This window comes from Rhea americana, unplaced genomic scaffold, assembly GCF_003343005.1.
Source record: "Rhea americana isolate MKP2758 unplaced genomic scaffold, rheAme1 scaffold_10, whole genome shotgun sequence".
Classification (NCBI taxonomy): Eukaryota; Metazoa; Chordata; class Aves; order Rheiformes; family Rheidae; genus Rhea; species Rhea americana.
In genome coordinates this window covers 8,054,034-8,071,187 of record NW_028185039.1, presented here as the reverse complement: position 1 = coordinate 8,071,187, position 17,154 = coordinate 8,054,034, and the positions used below count along the sequence as shown (strand labels likewise).

Below are 17,154 nucleotides of genomic sequence, written 5' to 3'. Positions count from 1 at the left end.
GGCCGGGGCCGCGCCGCTCAGCCCATGCCCCGTCTCGTTAAGCGCTTAAACTGCTTCCATTGCTAAGTGCATTTTATTGTCTTCGTTGAATGATCTGGTCTTTGCAAACAGCCCTATGCAAAGGCACTTCCAGTGGTCTCTCTTCTTGCAGGTTGCTCTGCTGGACATAGATATTTGTGGGCCGTCRATCCCTAAAATGATGGGTCTGGAAGGAGAACAGGTATATTTCTGTAGCTTTTACAGCGGTGACTTAGTACAAAAGATCTRTTTATTTTCAGGATCACTAGTTCTGCAGACTACCAAGTGAGCAGCTAGTGGTAGGCTAGTATGTTATAAAACTATTTAAAAAATGCTATTTGAAACTCTTACACAGGTTTCACTCTGTACTTTTCTGTTCAACTGTTCTGATAGAGCCAGCAGTATTGCATGTATAGCATAGATCTTCATCAGTTTTGACTTGCATTGTTCATGTGTTACATAATTTCTGTATTTATTTCTGATTTTATTTCACATATTGCTTCAATATTCAGGTTCATCAGAGTGGTTCTGGATGGTCTCCAGTGGTGAGTCAATTTAACTGTTGCAAAAAGTAGTTTATGGGTTGGAGACTGTTTGTAAGGGGAGGGTGAGGGTGTCATTTTTTTTAATCCAGTGACACAAATATCCAAATTCTATGAAATCTGCCTACAGGCCATATAAATCAGAGTTTTAAGTTATTTTTGTTGGTAATAATAATGCTGTATTTCCAATATAGTTTTATCATTGTAAATATATTCTCTTTTGTATTGCTTCTTTACTATACCATGTTAATATGGGCAATAAATACTGGTTATTTGATTTCATTACTTTTGGTTGTCATGCAAGCGGTGCGGTATGTTACCCTTTCAATGCCAGACAGGAAGATGGCATCTTAAACACAATTAGGCAAAAGAAAAATTTGTTACCCTTCAGAAAACATGAGGAAAATGTCAGGTGCTTTTGCTGTTAGCGGGATACATGGTAAAGATAATCTRTCTTTTTTTATAAAAAAAGGAGAGAGACAGACAGACAGACAGACCTGATGCTGGGAGGGAAGACTGTTTTTAGCCTTGTGTTGCCTCCAATGATTCCACAAGCCACTGCTAATCTTACCACAAATAATTCTTTGTCATTCCATGAATATAGTTAGATGAGTTATTTTGTCACATGCTCCAGCGTACCAGAGTAAGCATATGAAGTCCCAAGTGGTGATGGGGTATTAGTTTCTCTTCTTTTTTTTTTTTTTAATTGCCTTCAGCTATCAGATAACTGACAAGTCCAATCTTCTRTTAGCAAGATGACTGTCTTTAGATTACTAAGTGTTGCACAGGAACCTGTGTAGCCTTTAATTTCCTTTGATAAAGGGGAAGAATAAGGCTATGTGCCTTAATTTTCCAAATGTCATTTTTTTTATTCCCCTACTGAAATTACTCTTTCAGTGAAAACTATTTGTTTAGAATTGATTTTTTTAATGTTCTACTACTTCTCTGTTAGTATGTTGAAGAAAACTTGGGTGTTATGTCAGTGGGGTTCCTGCTCAGTAGTCCTGATGATGCTGTCATCTGGAGAGGACCAAAAAAAAATGGTATATWTCTAATGTTTTCATCAATAATTGATCTGCTTTAAAGGCGAAATATCAGCTGAGTTTAATTAATAATGTAAACCTCATATAGTAAGCAGTAGGAAAAACTGGAAAAGTAGTCCAGTTATACCAGAGGTTAATGCTTTAGCTTTGCAATTTGCAGAACCTTTTAATTTCATCAAATGCATATGTTCAACTAGAGAAAATAAGGGCTTCAGTCACTCTAAAACTGTGGTAACAAAGACTGATTTTAGTTCTGAAAAAGGAATAAAGCACTTTTTTTAAGTCCCACTTCATATTGTTTTTTCCACTTTTAAAACAGTAATCTGTGGGAACAGAAGATACCTAATTGTTGAAGCAACTGTAAAATGTTTTACTGCAGAGTAAAAGCAGAGGAAAACTGGAATAAAATGTGCTTAAATTTAGTCAAATTGCACTAATAAAAAACCATAATAAAAATAAAAAATTTTCCTCTTAGAGAACACATTTCATTTACCAGACTACAATTAAAATAAAAAGTTCAGAAATCCAGGTATGCATATGCTTTATTTTTTATTAGTGCAATTTGTACTTAAATCTTAAAGTGGGAGTTTTTGGTAATACTCGTCCTATGTTCAGCACTATATAATTCTGTAAACAAAACTGTAGCTTCAAGCATTTTGTTTTCACACTGGACATAAAGGTAACTAAWAAACTGTAACAAACTAGAAATAGTGGAATCAACTGTTGAATGGTGTTATGAGCTAGAATTTATTTCTAGTCATTTGTGCTGAATCTGCAATGGTAGTAAAATGTTTTCCCTTCCCACACAAATTTGACAGAGCAGATGTTTGAGTAAATAGTTACCGTATTTTCATTATAGAACCACACACCAAGTTATAGAGTTGCTGGTTGCATTCTAGCTCAAGATTAACTTTCATTAGAGAATGCTTTGTCAATATTCCTTCCAATCTTTTTGAATAGTAGACACAATAGGTCAAATACTGTATATTTTTTAAGACTTGACAAAATAAGTGTTTTTGTACTTAAATTGATAGTAGTCAGAAGAAACTGTACCTAGACTTTAAAATTTCAGGTGTGTGTGTGTCTGGGTGTGTCTGKGTGTGTATTTTTTCCTGTTTTATATTCTTATGTTTTCTGTTAGGATTGATCAAGCAATTTCTTCGTGATGTGGACTGGGGTGAAATCGACTATCTTATTATAGATACACCTCCGGGTACCTCAGATGAACATTTATCGATTGTGCAGTATCTCAGTGCAGCACACATAGACGGTGCTGTTATAATCACCACCCCTCAGGTAAGGGAATTTCATTTTCGTAGACATAAGCATCATGGCAGTTAAAGCAAATCCTTGGTTTAGCATCTCTGACTTCAGAGAAATAACAGTAMAGATTCTAAGTAAATTGACTAACTTGTTTTGTGCCTACAGATGGCTGGTTTRCCTGTTAGTTGGATGTCTCAGTAGAGTAAAGGATCTAAGTGGGTCAGTTACAGCCTGCAAACCACTGAACGGTTCACAGTCAAAAGTTTTCATGAAGTTAAATGAAGAAAATTTCACTTTCTCTTCAAGTTTACAGTTGGCATTACTGCAAATTTATTATTTAATCACAAATGTTTAAATGTTTAGAAGTTAGTAAAGCTTTGGATTTAACTGATAAGAGGTACGCTGTTTGACAGCACATAAAATAGCTTGTTGCCTCAAGACTGTACAATAGTAGTCTCTTGCATAAATTGTTCAGACAGGAGACAGCTTCAGACTTGCAGATGGACAGTAGACAACTTTGTGTATTTTATGAAAAGTCAGCACCTGTGCAACTGAAATTTAAAATTTGTCAAATTCAAGCATAAGATTTAATGCTTGGTTTGGAAATGTGCAGGAGAGATGAAACTAGCAGAAGATGCTTAGTATTTCCAAGAACAGATGAAAGAAAAAAATGTAAAGAAAGTGAAGTGGTAAGGGTAATACAAGATAGGTGATGAGCGAAGGAGGAGCAAACAGGGGAACTAAATGAGGTCAGGAATGTATGAGAAAAATATGAGGGAATGGTAAGCTATTCCAAATATTAATTTGGAAAGAAATAGCAAATGTAAGCCTGATGGTTCTTGTCTTTCTCTGCTCTGTGGAGAATGCTAAGGGTTTTTCTGTGAACTGAGAATGTAGAAAGCTCCATTTAAAGATGCAAGATGAATGTAAGGGATAAAACAATATGGCTGAATCGCTACAAGAATTAAGTCAGATTTCAAAATAGACCCACATTCAGCAGAGGATTATAACTGTTTTTTTGTTCATTGCTAGTCATAATTTATTGGTGGAGTACCTAACAAGTTTGTTTTTCAGAATACAAAGATAGCAATAATTCATTATAAACTTTCTTTAAAATAGCTCTAAGAATATATTTTAATAGGTTTTCCTTATGGACTATCAAAATAACACCATTTTCTCTTATTTATAGGAAGTATCACTTCAGGATGTTCGGAAGGAGATCAACTTCTGTCATAAAGTGAAATTGCCTATCATAGGCGTTGTTGAAAATATGAGTGGCTTTATATGTCCAAAGTGTAAGGTAAGGCAATTTGGATCTTGAAGATTTTTTTTTTTTTATCATGATGTTCTCTGTATATAAAACATTGCTTCTAAAATGCGTTGTTCTCAAAATTGTTGTGTTTTGCTAACTCTGTTTTTTGTGTTGTCACAGAATGAATCTCAGATCTTTCCCCCAACTACTGGAGGTGCAGAGAAGATGTGCCAGAACTTAAGTATTTCCCTCCTGGGTAAAGTGCCTTTAGATCCTCAAATAGGTAATGTTACTGTACTGCACTATGTTTGAAACAAGTTGCACCTATTGTGCTCTTAGTTACAGTGCTCTTACTAATGTCATTACTGGAAAACCCTGACTCGGGCACTGATAAATTAGAATATTAACCATTTTCTCTTGGGTAAATATGCACTTTTACACAGAACATTCTTTTGAATTAAGTTACTGGACCTATGACGGGGCTTGGTGTGAAAAAAGTGGTAATTTCCTTAAGCTGATACTTAATCTTGGCTCATCAGCTATATAATCATGTTCTAAGTACATCGTATCTTTTTGGTATGATCAGCTAAAAACACACAGAATAAAATTATAGCACTGCTGGAATAACATCTTGGAAACATTAAGCTTTAAAACTAGCACTTTCACTTTACCAGGTTAGTTACTGGCACTGCCCAAATTCTCTTGTGGATAATGGGCTAGCTAGGGGGAAAAGAACCAAGCTATTACCAATTAATACTTTATTTAATGTTGTCAAGGAACAGATCAGTACTTTGGGAAAAAAATGGAAGTTTTTGCTACGAGTAATTTCTTTGGAAAGCTAGCTCCAATTATATTACCAATGGAAGAAATTCTTAAGGAGTCTAGAAGCAAGTGTCTGTTTGGAATGGTACAGCTGGGATAAAAGTAAAATCAAGAGGAGCTCATCTGTCTTGTTGCTTTGCTTTTATAAAGTTTTTCTTTGTCCTTCAAGGAAAAAGCTGTGATAAAGGCCAGTCTTTCTTGTCGGAAGTACCCGAGTCTCCAGCTACATCATCTTACAAAAGTATCATTCAAAGTAAGTCTGTGTGAACTGTTCACTGTGTGAACAGTTCTGAGTACTTACCGTCTACAACGTGTGATGGTGCTAAACAGAATTATTTTATTCTGCCACTAATAATGCTGTGCACACTGCAGAACATGTGCATAGCAATTATGAAACTAACATATGGAACTACCATATTTACTTGGTTTTGGGAGTCAGTTATTGCTTAGTTTCAGTGTTTGGCTTAAATTATCTATTTTTGGAAAAGATATGGGTATCTTTGCTTTCACAGAAGATTTCTAAGATTCTTGTGGAGGTCTATGGCGGGGAGTTCACTATAAATAAATATAATTGACTAATTATTGCCCCTACTTCTGATAGTAATGACACAAAAAACATACAAAAAGTACCTAAGGAGCAGATGATATGCAGGTTTTAAAATGCAAACAGCTGGGAAATTTCTCAAACCATTCTGGCCACGATAAAGACCAAACTTGTGATACTTGTGCTGATAGGGGACAGACTGATGCAGCAATAACCCATGATGTTTGACTGAAATACTGCTTTATTTAATTTTGTTTTCCCCTGACTTTGCAGGGATTCAGGAATACTGTGATCTACAGCATATTCAAGAAGAAAAGATTATCTAATCAATGAAYGGAATAAAAATGTAGTTCACATTAATTATAGAAATGTAACTTATGTTTTGAACTAATAGAAAGACTGTATCATTTTGTATATTGCAAATAAATTTGTAATATTAATGTCCTTGCCTTAGTTTTCTGTAATACTTTTAAGATTCTTGTAGTTCTCAGGTGGTCAGAAAGCTTGCTGGAATGTTAAAAACTGAGCTTTTATCTGTGTTAAAGATGCACTCTGCGTCCAGTGTCATGGTAGTAATACTGAATATGAAGTTGGCTTCTGAAGATACATATATACAAGATTTTATTCAGGAATTTGAATATGAAATACATTTCACTGATACTGRGGCATTATATGTAATACGGCTAATTTACATGTATATATACTTAACTGAATCGCTAAATCAGTGGTAGGATTTTCTTCCTGAATTCTGCACTAACATTATTGATGTATCCATACAAAATTAGTAGTCTGAAGGAAGATCCCAGCTATCACAAGAGTATGTGGACAAACAAAAGTTTAGCTAGGACAAATAAAGTGCCATATATAAACTGAACATACATACGCACACACATATAAATGCCATAAGAATGGATTGTTCCTTCAGCTATATATGAGAATTACTGAGCAGTCCAGTCACACTACTCATAAACACAAGTCCCTTTCTACAAAATAGCTCTCTCTTTATCTAAACAGTGATACAATTTTTTTCTCCAGTTAAGGTTATTCTGCATCATGAAAGAATTCATTACTGTCCTAAAATCATTCAAAAAGGCTATCTTTGACTCTATATCATTCTACTTACACTAAGCCTGATTTATATCTGAAAACTCACGTCTGGATATAGAGCAAGCCTATGGGCTCGTTTGCCAACAACTGCCTTTATATACAATAAGATCCTGTAACTTGCAGATTTACAGAGAATATCAGTAGATGTGAACAAATACATAGCATTAAGTGGCCCTGGAAATAATTAGGCTATTTTATTAGGTACTATTGGTAGTACCTAATTTAGTACCTATTTTATTAGRTACTATAGGCGTAGCAGTAGACAAAATCCATTTATCCAACTAACTGACAAACAATTTAAAAAATAAGATTTTTTCTTAGTGTTTTTCATAGATATGACAAAACTAGTCTCAGCAACACTACCCTGGAAGCTATCAAATTTTCCTCTGTGTAACCCTCACCTTTTACAGTCACTGTTAGTTGACAGTAAGACCTGGAAGACCCTTCTCTTCAGAGCTCCCTTTGTCAAACAGCTCTCAGTCTAGCAAACAATCTCTGGTTTACAAAAAGAAAGGTAGTTTCTCTGTGGAGAAACTGGTTTAACTGGCAACTACTGTTTGTTTAACTATGCTGTTCTGGGCACTAAAAAGCAATCACAAATTTGCAATTGATTCTTAAATGTATCTGAATTTCCTGTTTCATTTAGTAATAAAATGTAATCTTGGAGATTATGAGTTACATCGCAACATGTGTGCAAGACACTTGCTTTTGATCTTTCCAAAATTTTTGAAGACATTGTACCTACAGGATTCTGATCTAACTTTTAAGCACAATAGGTAATTTGACAAAATGAATAGCAATTATTCAAGTGTTAGAATAGTTTACAAGGGAAAACATGAAGACTTCAGAGACAAAAAACACCTTAGTATAATGCAGTCTGTGATGTAAATTTCCTCTTTTACTATTTGCAAATAAGTATAATGATTTTCTTTTCCTTCACAAAGTAAATAGTTTATAAATACAGTAGCTAGATAGTAATTATAACTGAATTTAACAAGATTTTTAAGTACTGTAATACTGGTTCTTTCAAAAGGGAATGGTATCTAAAATCCTTATTTCTGTAGTAAGAGCAAATAACATTAAATCCCAAGGAGATGTGAAAACCTGAAAACTAGCAGTGCTGATTTATTTTTTTTGCCCTCTATCAGGTGGTGTCCTTTGACTGAAATAAAGAAGTTGGGGGAAAGTAAGTAAGTTGTTACAGTTAAAAATGCAGCTGCAATTTTGCCGAAAGTTAAGATGTTCTACTTGAGTTAGATGAAAAAGTTGATATTTGATAACCTGGAAGAAGTGGGGCTAAAAATTATAAATTGATTCCAGAGTGTTGGGTTTGACTGCAGAAAATTCTTTATGACTTGAAGCTATGAGTTGTTTCAATAWTGGAGATTTTGTTGCAAAGATTGTTACAGAATTAACAAATCAGGGTTTCTTCTCTGCCTACCTCTACTGTCATCTGTTGTTCATATTCTGTACCAAAGACTTACCAGCCTTTTCAGCTTCAAGGAAAACAAGGTGCTAAAGAAAAACAGTGTCCACAGAACTGGACAGATAATGAGACCAAGCCAAAAGATTTGAGCTTCAACTTCAGGTGAGGCAGCTATGGTAGGTACCTAAAAAGAAAATTATTGAAGCTTGTAGTCAGAAAGACAAAATCAAYGATAAATAACAAAAGGAATCAGCAGAGAAGGAATGGACAAAATCATTTCTTCACCTAATTCCACTTGGTGTGCACAGGTGCAGAATTCAATAATAGGAAAAATAGCTGATGCCAAGTTCTCTGCCTGCTGCCCTACTGTACATGACAAAATTTTCAAAATGTTCTGGTTTCTGTTCATATTTAAGTCAGATGTTTTATTCGTGTTGTCAATCTCAGTTGCCCCTAACACTATGGATTAATAGTACTTTGACTTACAAATCAAAAGTTCTGCTACACTAGTAATGAAACTACAGAAAAGCTAACTTAGCTTTGACAACATTAGGCTGACACTATCAAGGCCTCAAGAAAGTGTGAAACAGAAGACGTTGGTTTAAGTATTAAGGTTTGTAAAACAGATTCACAGCACGTGTCCTGTTCACAGAGCAGACGTGTTAAGAAAAATTCAGTCCTRTAACCAAACAGCTAGTGGCTAATGTGGAAATTGCAAGGCACATCTATTCCAAGAGCTAACAAGGAAACTTTAATGATTTCCATAGGATTTATCAGCTGGTTTCAACTCGGACAAAGAAATTCTCATACCAGTGCCCATTTCCATACCTTTCTCTAAAACTATAGTGTCTTCTYTTAATGTGAATCTTGTTTTGTATTGGTAGCTAGTACTTCAGTTTTGTTTATGAGGTCCATTGATACTCCATAATTTAAGAAACATGGTTTCAAAAATGCCTACTCTGTCACAGTAGTATTGGACATCATGACAACTGCCAGCACGTCTTTGAAGCAGGCATCGTTATGCRAGGTGCTCTATTTGTGCACTTCAGGAAAAGCAAAAGCCTCAAGGCAGGTTGCAAAAAGCCCTGGCTGATGATTTCTTCTGGTCAACACAACTAATGTGTCTTTATCTACAGTGAAAGGATTATTGTTAGTTCCTAACGCTTCAGAGAAACTAAGGAAAGAGAATTATTCAGAAGGTTCTGATCTTTCCTAGATCAGAGATTTGTCCATCCATCCATCCCATATTAGACAGACTATTGTATTCAACTTGTAAACATGCTTAAGTAACTCTATTTTGCCAAACAAGATCCATTAATTAAAAGCTCTTTAATTTTTTTCACATATCCCCTAAACCAGTGACTCTACAGAGATCCAGAGAATAGTAATGTGATTCTATGCCTTCATAGTTAGAGAAAAAAAAAATGTTCCCAGTGGGTTTACTCTCCTTTATCCAGAATTACTTACAAATTACTCAGCAGTGACTTTGCATTAGTGATAACTATTTAGAGGGGAAATAAGTCAGTAAATCTGAAAACTCTGYACCTGAAAGACCTAGTTAACTTGATGAGTGAGATTACAAAAGCCTGTGGCTGTTTTGAGGAAAGAGGGAGAGGAGAGTTATGGTGCTTGGAATGCAAAAGTAAGAATTACTGTTCTTCCAGCAATCCTCAGAAGAAAATAGGATTTTTAGAGGAAGCTCTGTCACTGCAGCAGGAGACCAGGAATCAGCAACTTACTACTGGTGAGTGATTTGGAAATTTTAAAGRGGTCTGGAAAGGTCAGAGGATTGACAAGGGAGGTGAGGAACACTGGACATTGGAAAACTAAGAGACTTGGCTCTTGCTGTGATGGAGTATATCTCATGGATAATCCATGACAAAAACGTAATCCATCCTAATTATATATTCTTTCTCATGATATTATGATTCTCATGTTAATCAAGCTACTATTTTGCCAGAATTTCTTGAAAGCTTAAGTCCATACAGATAGGTTAGCTCTGGGCTTCTAGGCTAGAAGTAACAAACTGCAATACATGAACTAGGCAATACCCTTGCTTGTTTTATGKTAATTTTGAGATTGAGGCCACTTTGTGGGTAACATTGCTTTAGATGCTATGAAAGCTCTTGSTTAGTGTCTCAACAGGACTAAGAAACTCTGGAGGTCTTTTAGTTTCTTTACTTTCATGCAGACTGTCCTATGTTCTCCTTTTAGATGTCGGTTAGGTTACAGGAAGACACTACTTGTTACGCTCCTAAGAGCGCTTGGCTGCGCTCTACCCGCATGCGCTGTTCGTGCCTGGCGACCTTCTCGCTGCCCAGAGCCCCTGGGCTGCCAGAGGGCACTCCAGGCCTGCCCTTCAGAGCTTTTTCTGGTTGCCTCAACACTAGGTTGTGTGTGCAGCYGGATCCGCATGAAACCCGCGTGGCGTGGTGGGGAACAGCTCTTGCAGGGCTGTTTTGCCAAGCTCTTCCCGGAATACGCTCAGCAAACGAAAGCGAAAGGCACGATCTTATCCCCAGCTAGCAGCAGTGCCAGAGGCTGGCTCCGGGGTTCCTGGAGGAGTGCTCGCAGGGTGAGCACGCCCCACGATACAGATTCCGCTTGCCAGCATAGTCCATGAGCAGGAATGAACGGAGTACTTCTTTTTTTTTTTTTTTTTTTTTTAACTAAATTTGAATTATTCGATCTTATTTTCAACACAGTTTTTTTTTTCCTGGGGAGAGCACTGTGTTGGAATTAACTATGGGACGATGCTTTTGTCACAAGATGTTCTCCCTAGGAAACAAAATAGCAGAACTACAGAAGTGTCTTGAAACTGTAGTAACACACTCTTATTCTGTTGATAAAATGTTATCAGACATCTTTTGCACTAAAGAACTCCAGGATGTCACAAATCCTGTGTGCTTACAGTTCTTTTTATTTTGTTTTGAATACTTTATCATTCATAGCTGCTGGATAAAAGTAATGGTTAGAAAAGTGCTCTAGAGCTCACTTACTTTGAGTATCAGGTTGACCCTGTGCCTACTTACTCTTTTTGCTTCAAACACCTAGTGGCTTTTTCCATCTTCATCAATCTGACTCCACCAATGTAAACCAACCAAGAGTCTGCCTGTCACGTTCTAGTGAGAGAAACAATTATTTGCATTAATCAGTTGCATAATTCACTTGTCACACTAACATTTTAAGAAAAATGGCAAACATATCTGAAAAATCACTTTTTTTTTTTTATCAAATGCTAAATGAGCTTTATAAGCTGTGCCAATTTGAACACAACAGTCATCAAGGATGGATAAGTTAACAGAAATTCAGAGGCCTGTTCTCCTGGTCTAACATGACAATTGGCAAAACAACATTGATTTAGATGGGAAATTATAGGACGTACTTTTCCGAAGTCAGTTACTAGGAAAATCCTCTGGTAAACCAATTCTCTCAGTAAGAGAAGTGAACAGAAACACATTGAATTAACAGAAAATTAATTATGAGCAAGTGAACTGCATGGAATCAAACAAACGAATTAAGAAAATGTTTCTGCAGCTGGGTAAACACTAGCATTTTGGGGAACACACCAGTGCCTCACATCTCCAGGACTACAGCGCCCTGATTCTGTGCAGGCTGGACCCACCTGCCCGCTCGTGGCGCCAGCACCAGGGCTGTGCTCCTGGAAGCATTTTGCAGCTCCTGCACGCTGGTGTAAGGCACCATTTTGCAGCTTCAGACTCCTCCGGAATCCATTACTAAAGGCTAGTACTTGTTTATTTCTTTTAAGAGGGAAAAATGTGCAGACAGATCTCCCTAAGACAAGGTAACTTTCTCACTCTGTTGTGTAACCAACGCAGTAACTAAGATGTCTAAGTGTTTTTCCATTACAATGGGGCTTGATGTGTTTTTAGAAATTAACAGATCACAAGGCTTTTACCACTTTTTTCAGAATGTCTTCCCTTTTTATTCAACGGCACAAAAAAATATTTGCGAAGGTAATTACTGTTCAGAGTCATCTTACCTTCACTGACCAAAAGTCAAAGGGTAGAAGAAGAACAGTGACAAAACAGGCAACAAAGCTGTTGCTGAACCAGTCACAGAACCAGTAGGTAACGACAGCACTCCATTGGAAAAACAGATGGAAAAAGGTGGCCAGTGGATGCCTAAAAAACAATGCAGAGCACTTGGGAAGTTACGGGACAAGAAGGAATGCTATGGTATTTGCTAATAACGTAGCATAAAGCTTATGAAATATCACAAGTATTTCTGGTACATAACGATATCTCAGTTTGTAGCAGCTGTTACTTCTCGTGCTGGTCTGTATCTTGATTGTCAAAGCTATATTTCCAATAGCCAGCCTCCGGTCTAAGGCTTAAAGAAAGGATTGTGCTGCTCAGGTTAAAACCTTCTCACAGGTAGAACAAAATCTAGATTCTTTTTTCATCAGTTTCTTTGCTACTGCATGAAGGAGTGGTTGTATTTATCATTTCTACTCCAAACTCMTCATTGCCTCGTGAAAAAAATCAGCATAGCAAAGCACAAAAGAAGTGAGACATCTTATGCCTTTCAGAATTGTTTTGAAAAGAGGAACAGGAACTCTGAAATTAAGAGGGGGGGGAAAAGAAAAGTTATACGTATATAGATAGATTTCTTGAGTATAAGACTTTCAGTCATTGCATTGAATGGTTAGCTTTGTGACCACTTCTCCCTTTTCCRGGAGCTGAATTTGGGAAGCTAACAGTTCTGGTGAATCACTGTTCATTAAGTCCACCCAACACTTCTTTTGCTGATCTGGTGAAATGTCTCAGTCACTTCAAACTAAACTTTGTWACAAAAATAAAGAGGAATTTCAGTGGAAGAAGTAACTATACTGAACATAAAAGTGGCCTATACGGTAGGAATGGGGGATTTGGAGAATGCAGCCCAGGGTTAAATTTTCAGTGTAACACAATAGTACAAGACTTTATCCTTGGAGTTGTGTACATCCTAATTAGTCTAAAATGACAATTAACCAGAAGCTATTCCACTTAAGCAACTTTTTCCTGCAAACTATATTGAGTGAATAAAACTCACTTTCTGAATAAATTAGGGGGGKTTTTTTGTAAGTCAGTAATTGTCTCATAATCCCCTCTACCTCTTTATCCAATTAATGGCAGTATGGCCTTGGCAAACCTATTTTGCTCTTTAATGATCCTTAAAGAAGATAATTTAAGAAAATTAAAACTTAGACTTGACAAGTTTATAGGAAGAATAAGATTGGTCTTAGGCTACCTAAAAAATTAGATTAAGACAAGTCACAAAGTGACTATTGACCATTATGTAAGGTATTTGCAGGACAAAGTTTTTTGGAAGGCCATACAAGAATCTAATAATGGACTATAAGACCAAGTGAAGCTGAAACCCACTTTGCTATAAAATCTAATCTGTTCAGCATTTTGGATAGAAAATGGGCAGTGGGCCATTATATCGATCTTCAAGATGTTCAACTCAAGTAAGAATGAAAAGTAAATTAGAATTCATTCACAAGTTGCATTGCATATAAATACCTGAAAGTACGAGCTTTTTGCCCTGTTTGTTCTTATGTTGTCGAAGTTTCAGATTTTGGATTCTTATGTCTGATACCATGTATAACCTCTTGTCATATGAAAACATTATTTAAATGCCATTTTCATGTCTGACACTTTGCACACCAAACCAATTTACATTTCTGGGTGTTTGAGCTTTTGTATGCCTGCCAACCTAGGAGAAAAAAAAATTTCTAGTTCATTGATCAATACATCTAATAATACAGATTTGAAAATCAAAACTTAAAGCAATTATTTAGATAAGTCAGACTTCTGCAGTAATTAACTGTTCTGTAACAGAAATATTGTGCTTRTAGTAGTAGACACTTTTGACTGGAAAAGCAAGAATGACACAGATGAGGCTTGTATTTATTTCTGATCATGCCCACATTAACCTCAAACTTTTCAGAAGCTTCTTCTGACTTACAACTAAACATGTGACAGTTGAAGGGAAAGGAGCTTTTCTTACATAACCTGATGAGGGGGTGGAGAGCAGAGGGGATATCCTGAACAGTCAAAAGCAGATACTGTCTTGCTACTTCAAGTCTCAATGATATTGCAGGAAGAAAGTCCAAGAGTCTGCTTACATACCTTGCATAAATGATAACGTTGTATCAATAAAAGCTATTGGCAGATCACAACAGGGAAGAGCACCAAGGCACACTGCATGCACGTGTAACAGCCCTTCAAATGTGAGAGCACGTACAACTCTGGATAAGTTAGGGTGTTTTTTTTCTTTGAGTTGGATGCTGAATTACTGTTTAGACACTATTCAGTTTTCAAACTCTGAAGATTTTTTGCTTATAAAACGTGGCATGAGCAAAAGGTCTACATTTATTAAGTACTGAGCACTTTTGGGGGTGTGTTTTTGTGTGTGGTGCTTTTTTCACGTTATAGAGTATCAAGCCGGGCAAGGATATAGCTAGTCAAGCCAAAGCACGTAGATTCCCAGGTTCTTGCCCTAAGGGAGGAAAGTGTAGCTATATCATAACTCACATTCTTTTTGGAGGGCGCTCTTGACCTCAAAAACCATCCATTTATTTATGCTTTAAAAAAAAATCTGAAACTAACTGAATGCAGTAGATAAACTGTTTCCTCATTTAACAGAACAGTTGTGTATTTCCCCTAATCCACAGTCGTCAGATGTTTACAAATCCAACAATAAACAAATAGATTTTTTTTAATAAGCAGATAATCTCCTATAGACAAAATTCCGTGTTTGCTAAAGTCTTAAGCTAGAACATAGGTATCCATTTTGAAACAAAAAACTGTACAGCTTTTCTTAAGTGAATGCATTTATATTGAATTCAACTGTACTTTGCAGAATGTTTTGAAAGATTGTTTCCAGAAATACCATGGCATTAAGATATCATAGTACGAACCAACACAGTTCTTGTACTGACAAAGAAGGTGGCACGGTGGCTTCATGCTGTGACCATATGGCACAAACTTTGAGAACACATTAACTGTTAGTGGATTTGAATGTAGGATATAAATCTAGGAGAATAAAATCCAGGAGAGAGGATGAAGGTAACAAATGCTGCACCGACACTGCTCAGCAAAGGCACAGCAACCTGCCTGCTCGGACTCTCCGTTATCCTGCTGTACCTAAGCTTCCATAGAGCACTATGTCCTGAAATACGCAGTGTGGAACTGATGCCTGGTGGTTGAATGACTACCAGTCAAACCATTAAAATAACCTCGCTTCTGCTCCCAAAGATGATGTCTRCTGGGATAGGGATGTACTCTTACATAGTTAATTGCATCCAGTATTAAGGAATAAAACTGGGTCAACCTTGAAGTGCAGCACTGAACCAGAGGGCAGGTATTCCAAGTGCCTGCTCAAAAGCGCGACGGCAGCGTTCAGCACGCTGCTCTTCACCTGCTGCGTGATGGTTCAAATGCAYTCCGGCTGATTTTGAACACCGAGCTTTCTGCCTTGACCACCTTCCCCTGCTCTCCAACAGCCTCCCTAATACTGGCGTGAATTCTGCTGTCTGTTGGGCTAAATTGAAGGAGAACTGATCATATGCTTACAAGTAATTGAGATCAAATGTACAGTGATGCCAGAAAACTTAAGACTGTAAGTTATCCTTTTTGTCATAACTTCCTTATAAAAGTAGCCGCCAGGTAAATGACTCTCCGGATAACCTGCCTGCGTGCYGGAGGCTCACAAATGCTCAGATCACGGTCTCTCCTCTAGGAAAACTCCAACCCAGCTCGGGACATCTGAAACCGGGATAAAGTTGAAATCGAGGTGAGTTACTCAGCCCCCGTCCTGGGGGAGCCAAGCGCCGCAGGGCTGGGCACGCAGGGTGTCCGGCRGGAGCAGAGCGGGAGGGGAGGGGAGGGAAGAGAAGGGGCGCAGCCGCCGAGGAAAGGAGGCCCTGGACAAAGCGGGGGGCCGGGGCCTGCTGCCGCCCGGGCTCCGCGGAGGCGAGCGGGGCTGCGGGTGCTCTGCCTGGGGGGGCCGGTGACCTGGGGCGGCCGGGCGGCAGGAGGCGAGCGGGGCACGGGGCCGTGGGTGCTCTGCCTGGGGCGGCCGGGCGGCGGGAGGCGAGCGGGGCTGCGGGCGCTCTGCCTGGGGTGGCCGGTGACCCGGGGCGGCCAGGTGGCAGGAGGCGAGCGGGGCTGTGGGTGCTCTGCCTGGGGGGGCCGGGCGGCGGCGGGAGGAGGGCGCAGGGTGACCCAAGTGCCAGCAACCGGGACCTCGYGCCGGGCGAAGCGGCCGCGGCGCTGCCAGCTCCGCCTGCCGCGTCCTTTGCGCCGGTGCCTCACAGAAAAGCAGCCGGGGGGGCCCTGCTGCAGCACGATCTCCTGACGCAGAAGGAGAAGCGAACGCGTGTGCGCGGGCCGGTGTGCGTGCACGCGCCACGGTCCACAAAGGCGGCGGCGGCAGCCCTCGCAGCCCTGCTGTTAGCGTGAGGCCCCCGCGGCCCGGCCGTTGTGGAGGCCGTTGGGGCCAGACCCCCCTGGCGGCCCGGCCGTTGGGGCCAGACCCCCCTGGCGGCCCGGCCGTTGGGGCGAGGCCGTTGGGGCCAGACCCCCCTGGCAGCCCGGCCGTTGGGGCGAGGCCGTTGTGGAGGCCGTTGGGGCGAGGCCGTTGGGGCCAGACCCCCCTGGCGGCCCGGCCGTTGGGGCCCGGCTGTTGGGGTGAGGCCGTTGTGGAGGCCGTTGGGGCGAGGCCCCCGCGGCGGCCATGTCCTCCTGCCTCTGAAATGGCCTGTGAGCTGCGGCGCTGACCCGCTTCAGCGAGGAGGAGTAGCACAGTGCTAATGCTCCGGGTGTACTGCTAGTATAATATAGRAAATTTAGTGCTTCAGTTAAATACTTTTAAGAGTTACCTCCTTTTATCTGAACTGCAGGTTCGGTACTGGACAGAGCTAAAGCAGTAGGAGAGTGAAATGAGACAACTGAGCTTCGGCACAGAGGTAGGGGACGCGTAACAAATCGGGAGCTCAGAATAACTGAGGGAAATATTTGAATCGAGTAGTTGTTAAGTGAAGGGTCAAGGAAGATCTGGCATTTGGGCATTCATAGATCTGACTAATTGCAAGCATTAAATAAGCCTGTGAAAGAATAACTTACTGA

At 39.3% G+C, this 17,154-nt stretch overlaps 2 protein-coding genes across 2 annotated transcripts; one reads left to right on the top strand and one right to left on the bottom strand.

The window, feature by feature from the left end:
* The first annotated feature begins 6 nt into the window (after nucleotides 1–6).
* On the top strand, nucleotides 7–5,924 carry NUBP1 (NUBP iron-sulfur cluster assembly factor 1, cytosolic). The gene is made up of 8 exons (XM_085303269.1): nucleotides 7–220; nucleotides 531–563; nucleotides 1,513–1,603; nucleotides 2,745–2,899; nucleotides 4,056–4,166; nucleotides 4,299–4,401; nucleotides 5,110–5,193; nucleotides 5,758–5,924. The coding sequence occupies exons 1-8, from the start codon at nucleotides 116–118 to the stop codon at nucleotides 5,808–5,810; spliced, it is 735 nt and encodes a 244-aa protein (XP_085159395.1). The 5' UTR covers nucleotides 7–115; the 3' UTR covers nucleotides 5,811–5,924.
* Nucleotides 5,925–6,243: 319 nt separating this feature from the next.
* Nucleotides 6,244–16,764, bottom strand: TVP23A (trans-golgi network vesicle protein 23 homolog A). Its single transcript, XM_085300705.1, is given in 6 exon segments — nucleotides 6,244–6,302; nucleotides 8,075–8,201; nucleotides 11,050–11,139; nucleotides 12,021–12,162; nucleotides 15,446–15,568; nucleotides 16,679–16,764. Coding segments are annotated over 6 exon segments (627 nt in total).
* Nucleotides 16,765–17,154: the final 390 nt, after the last annotated feature.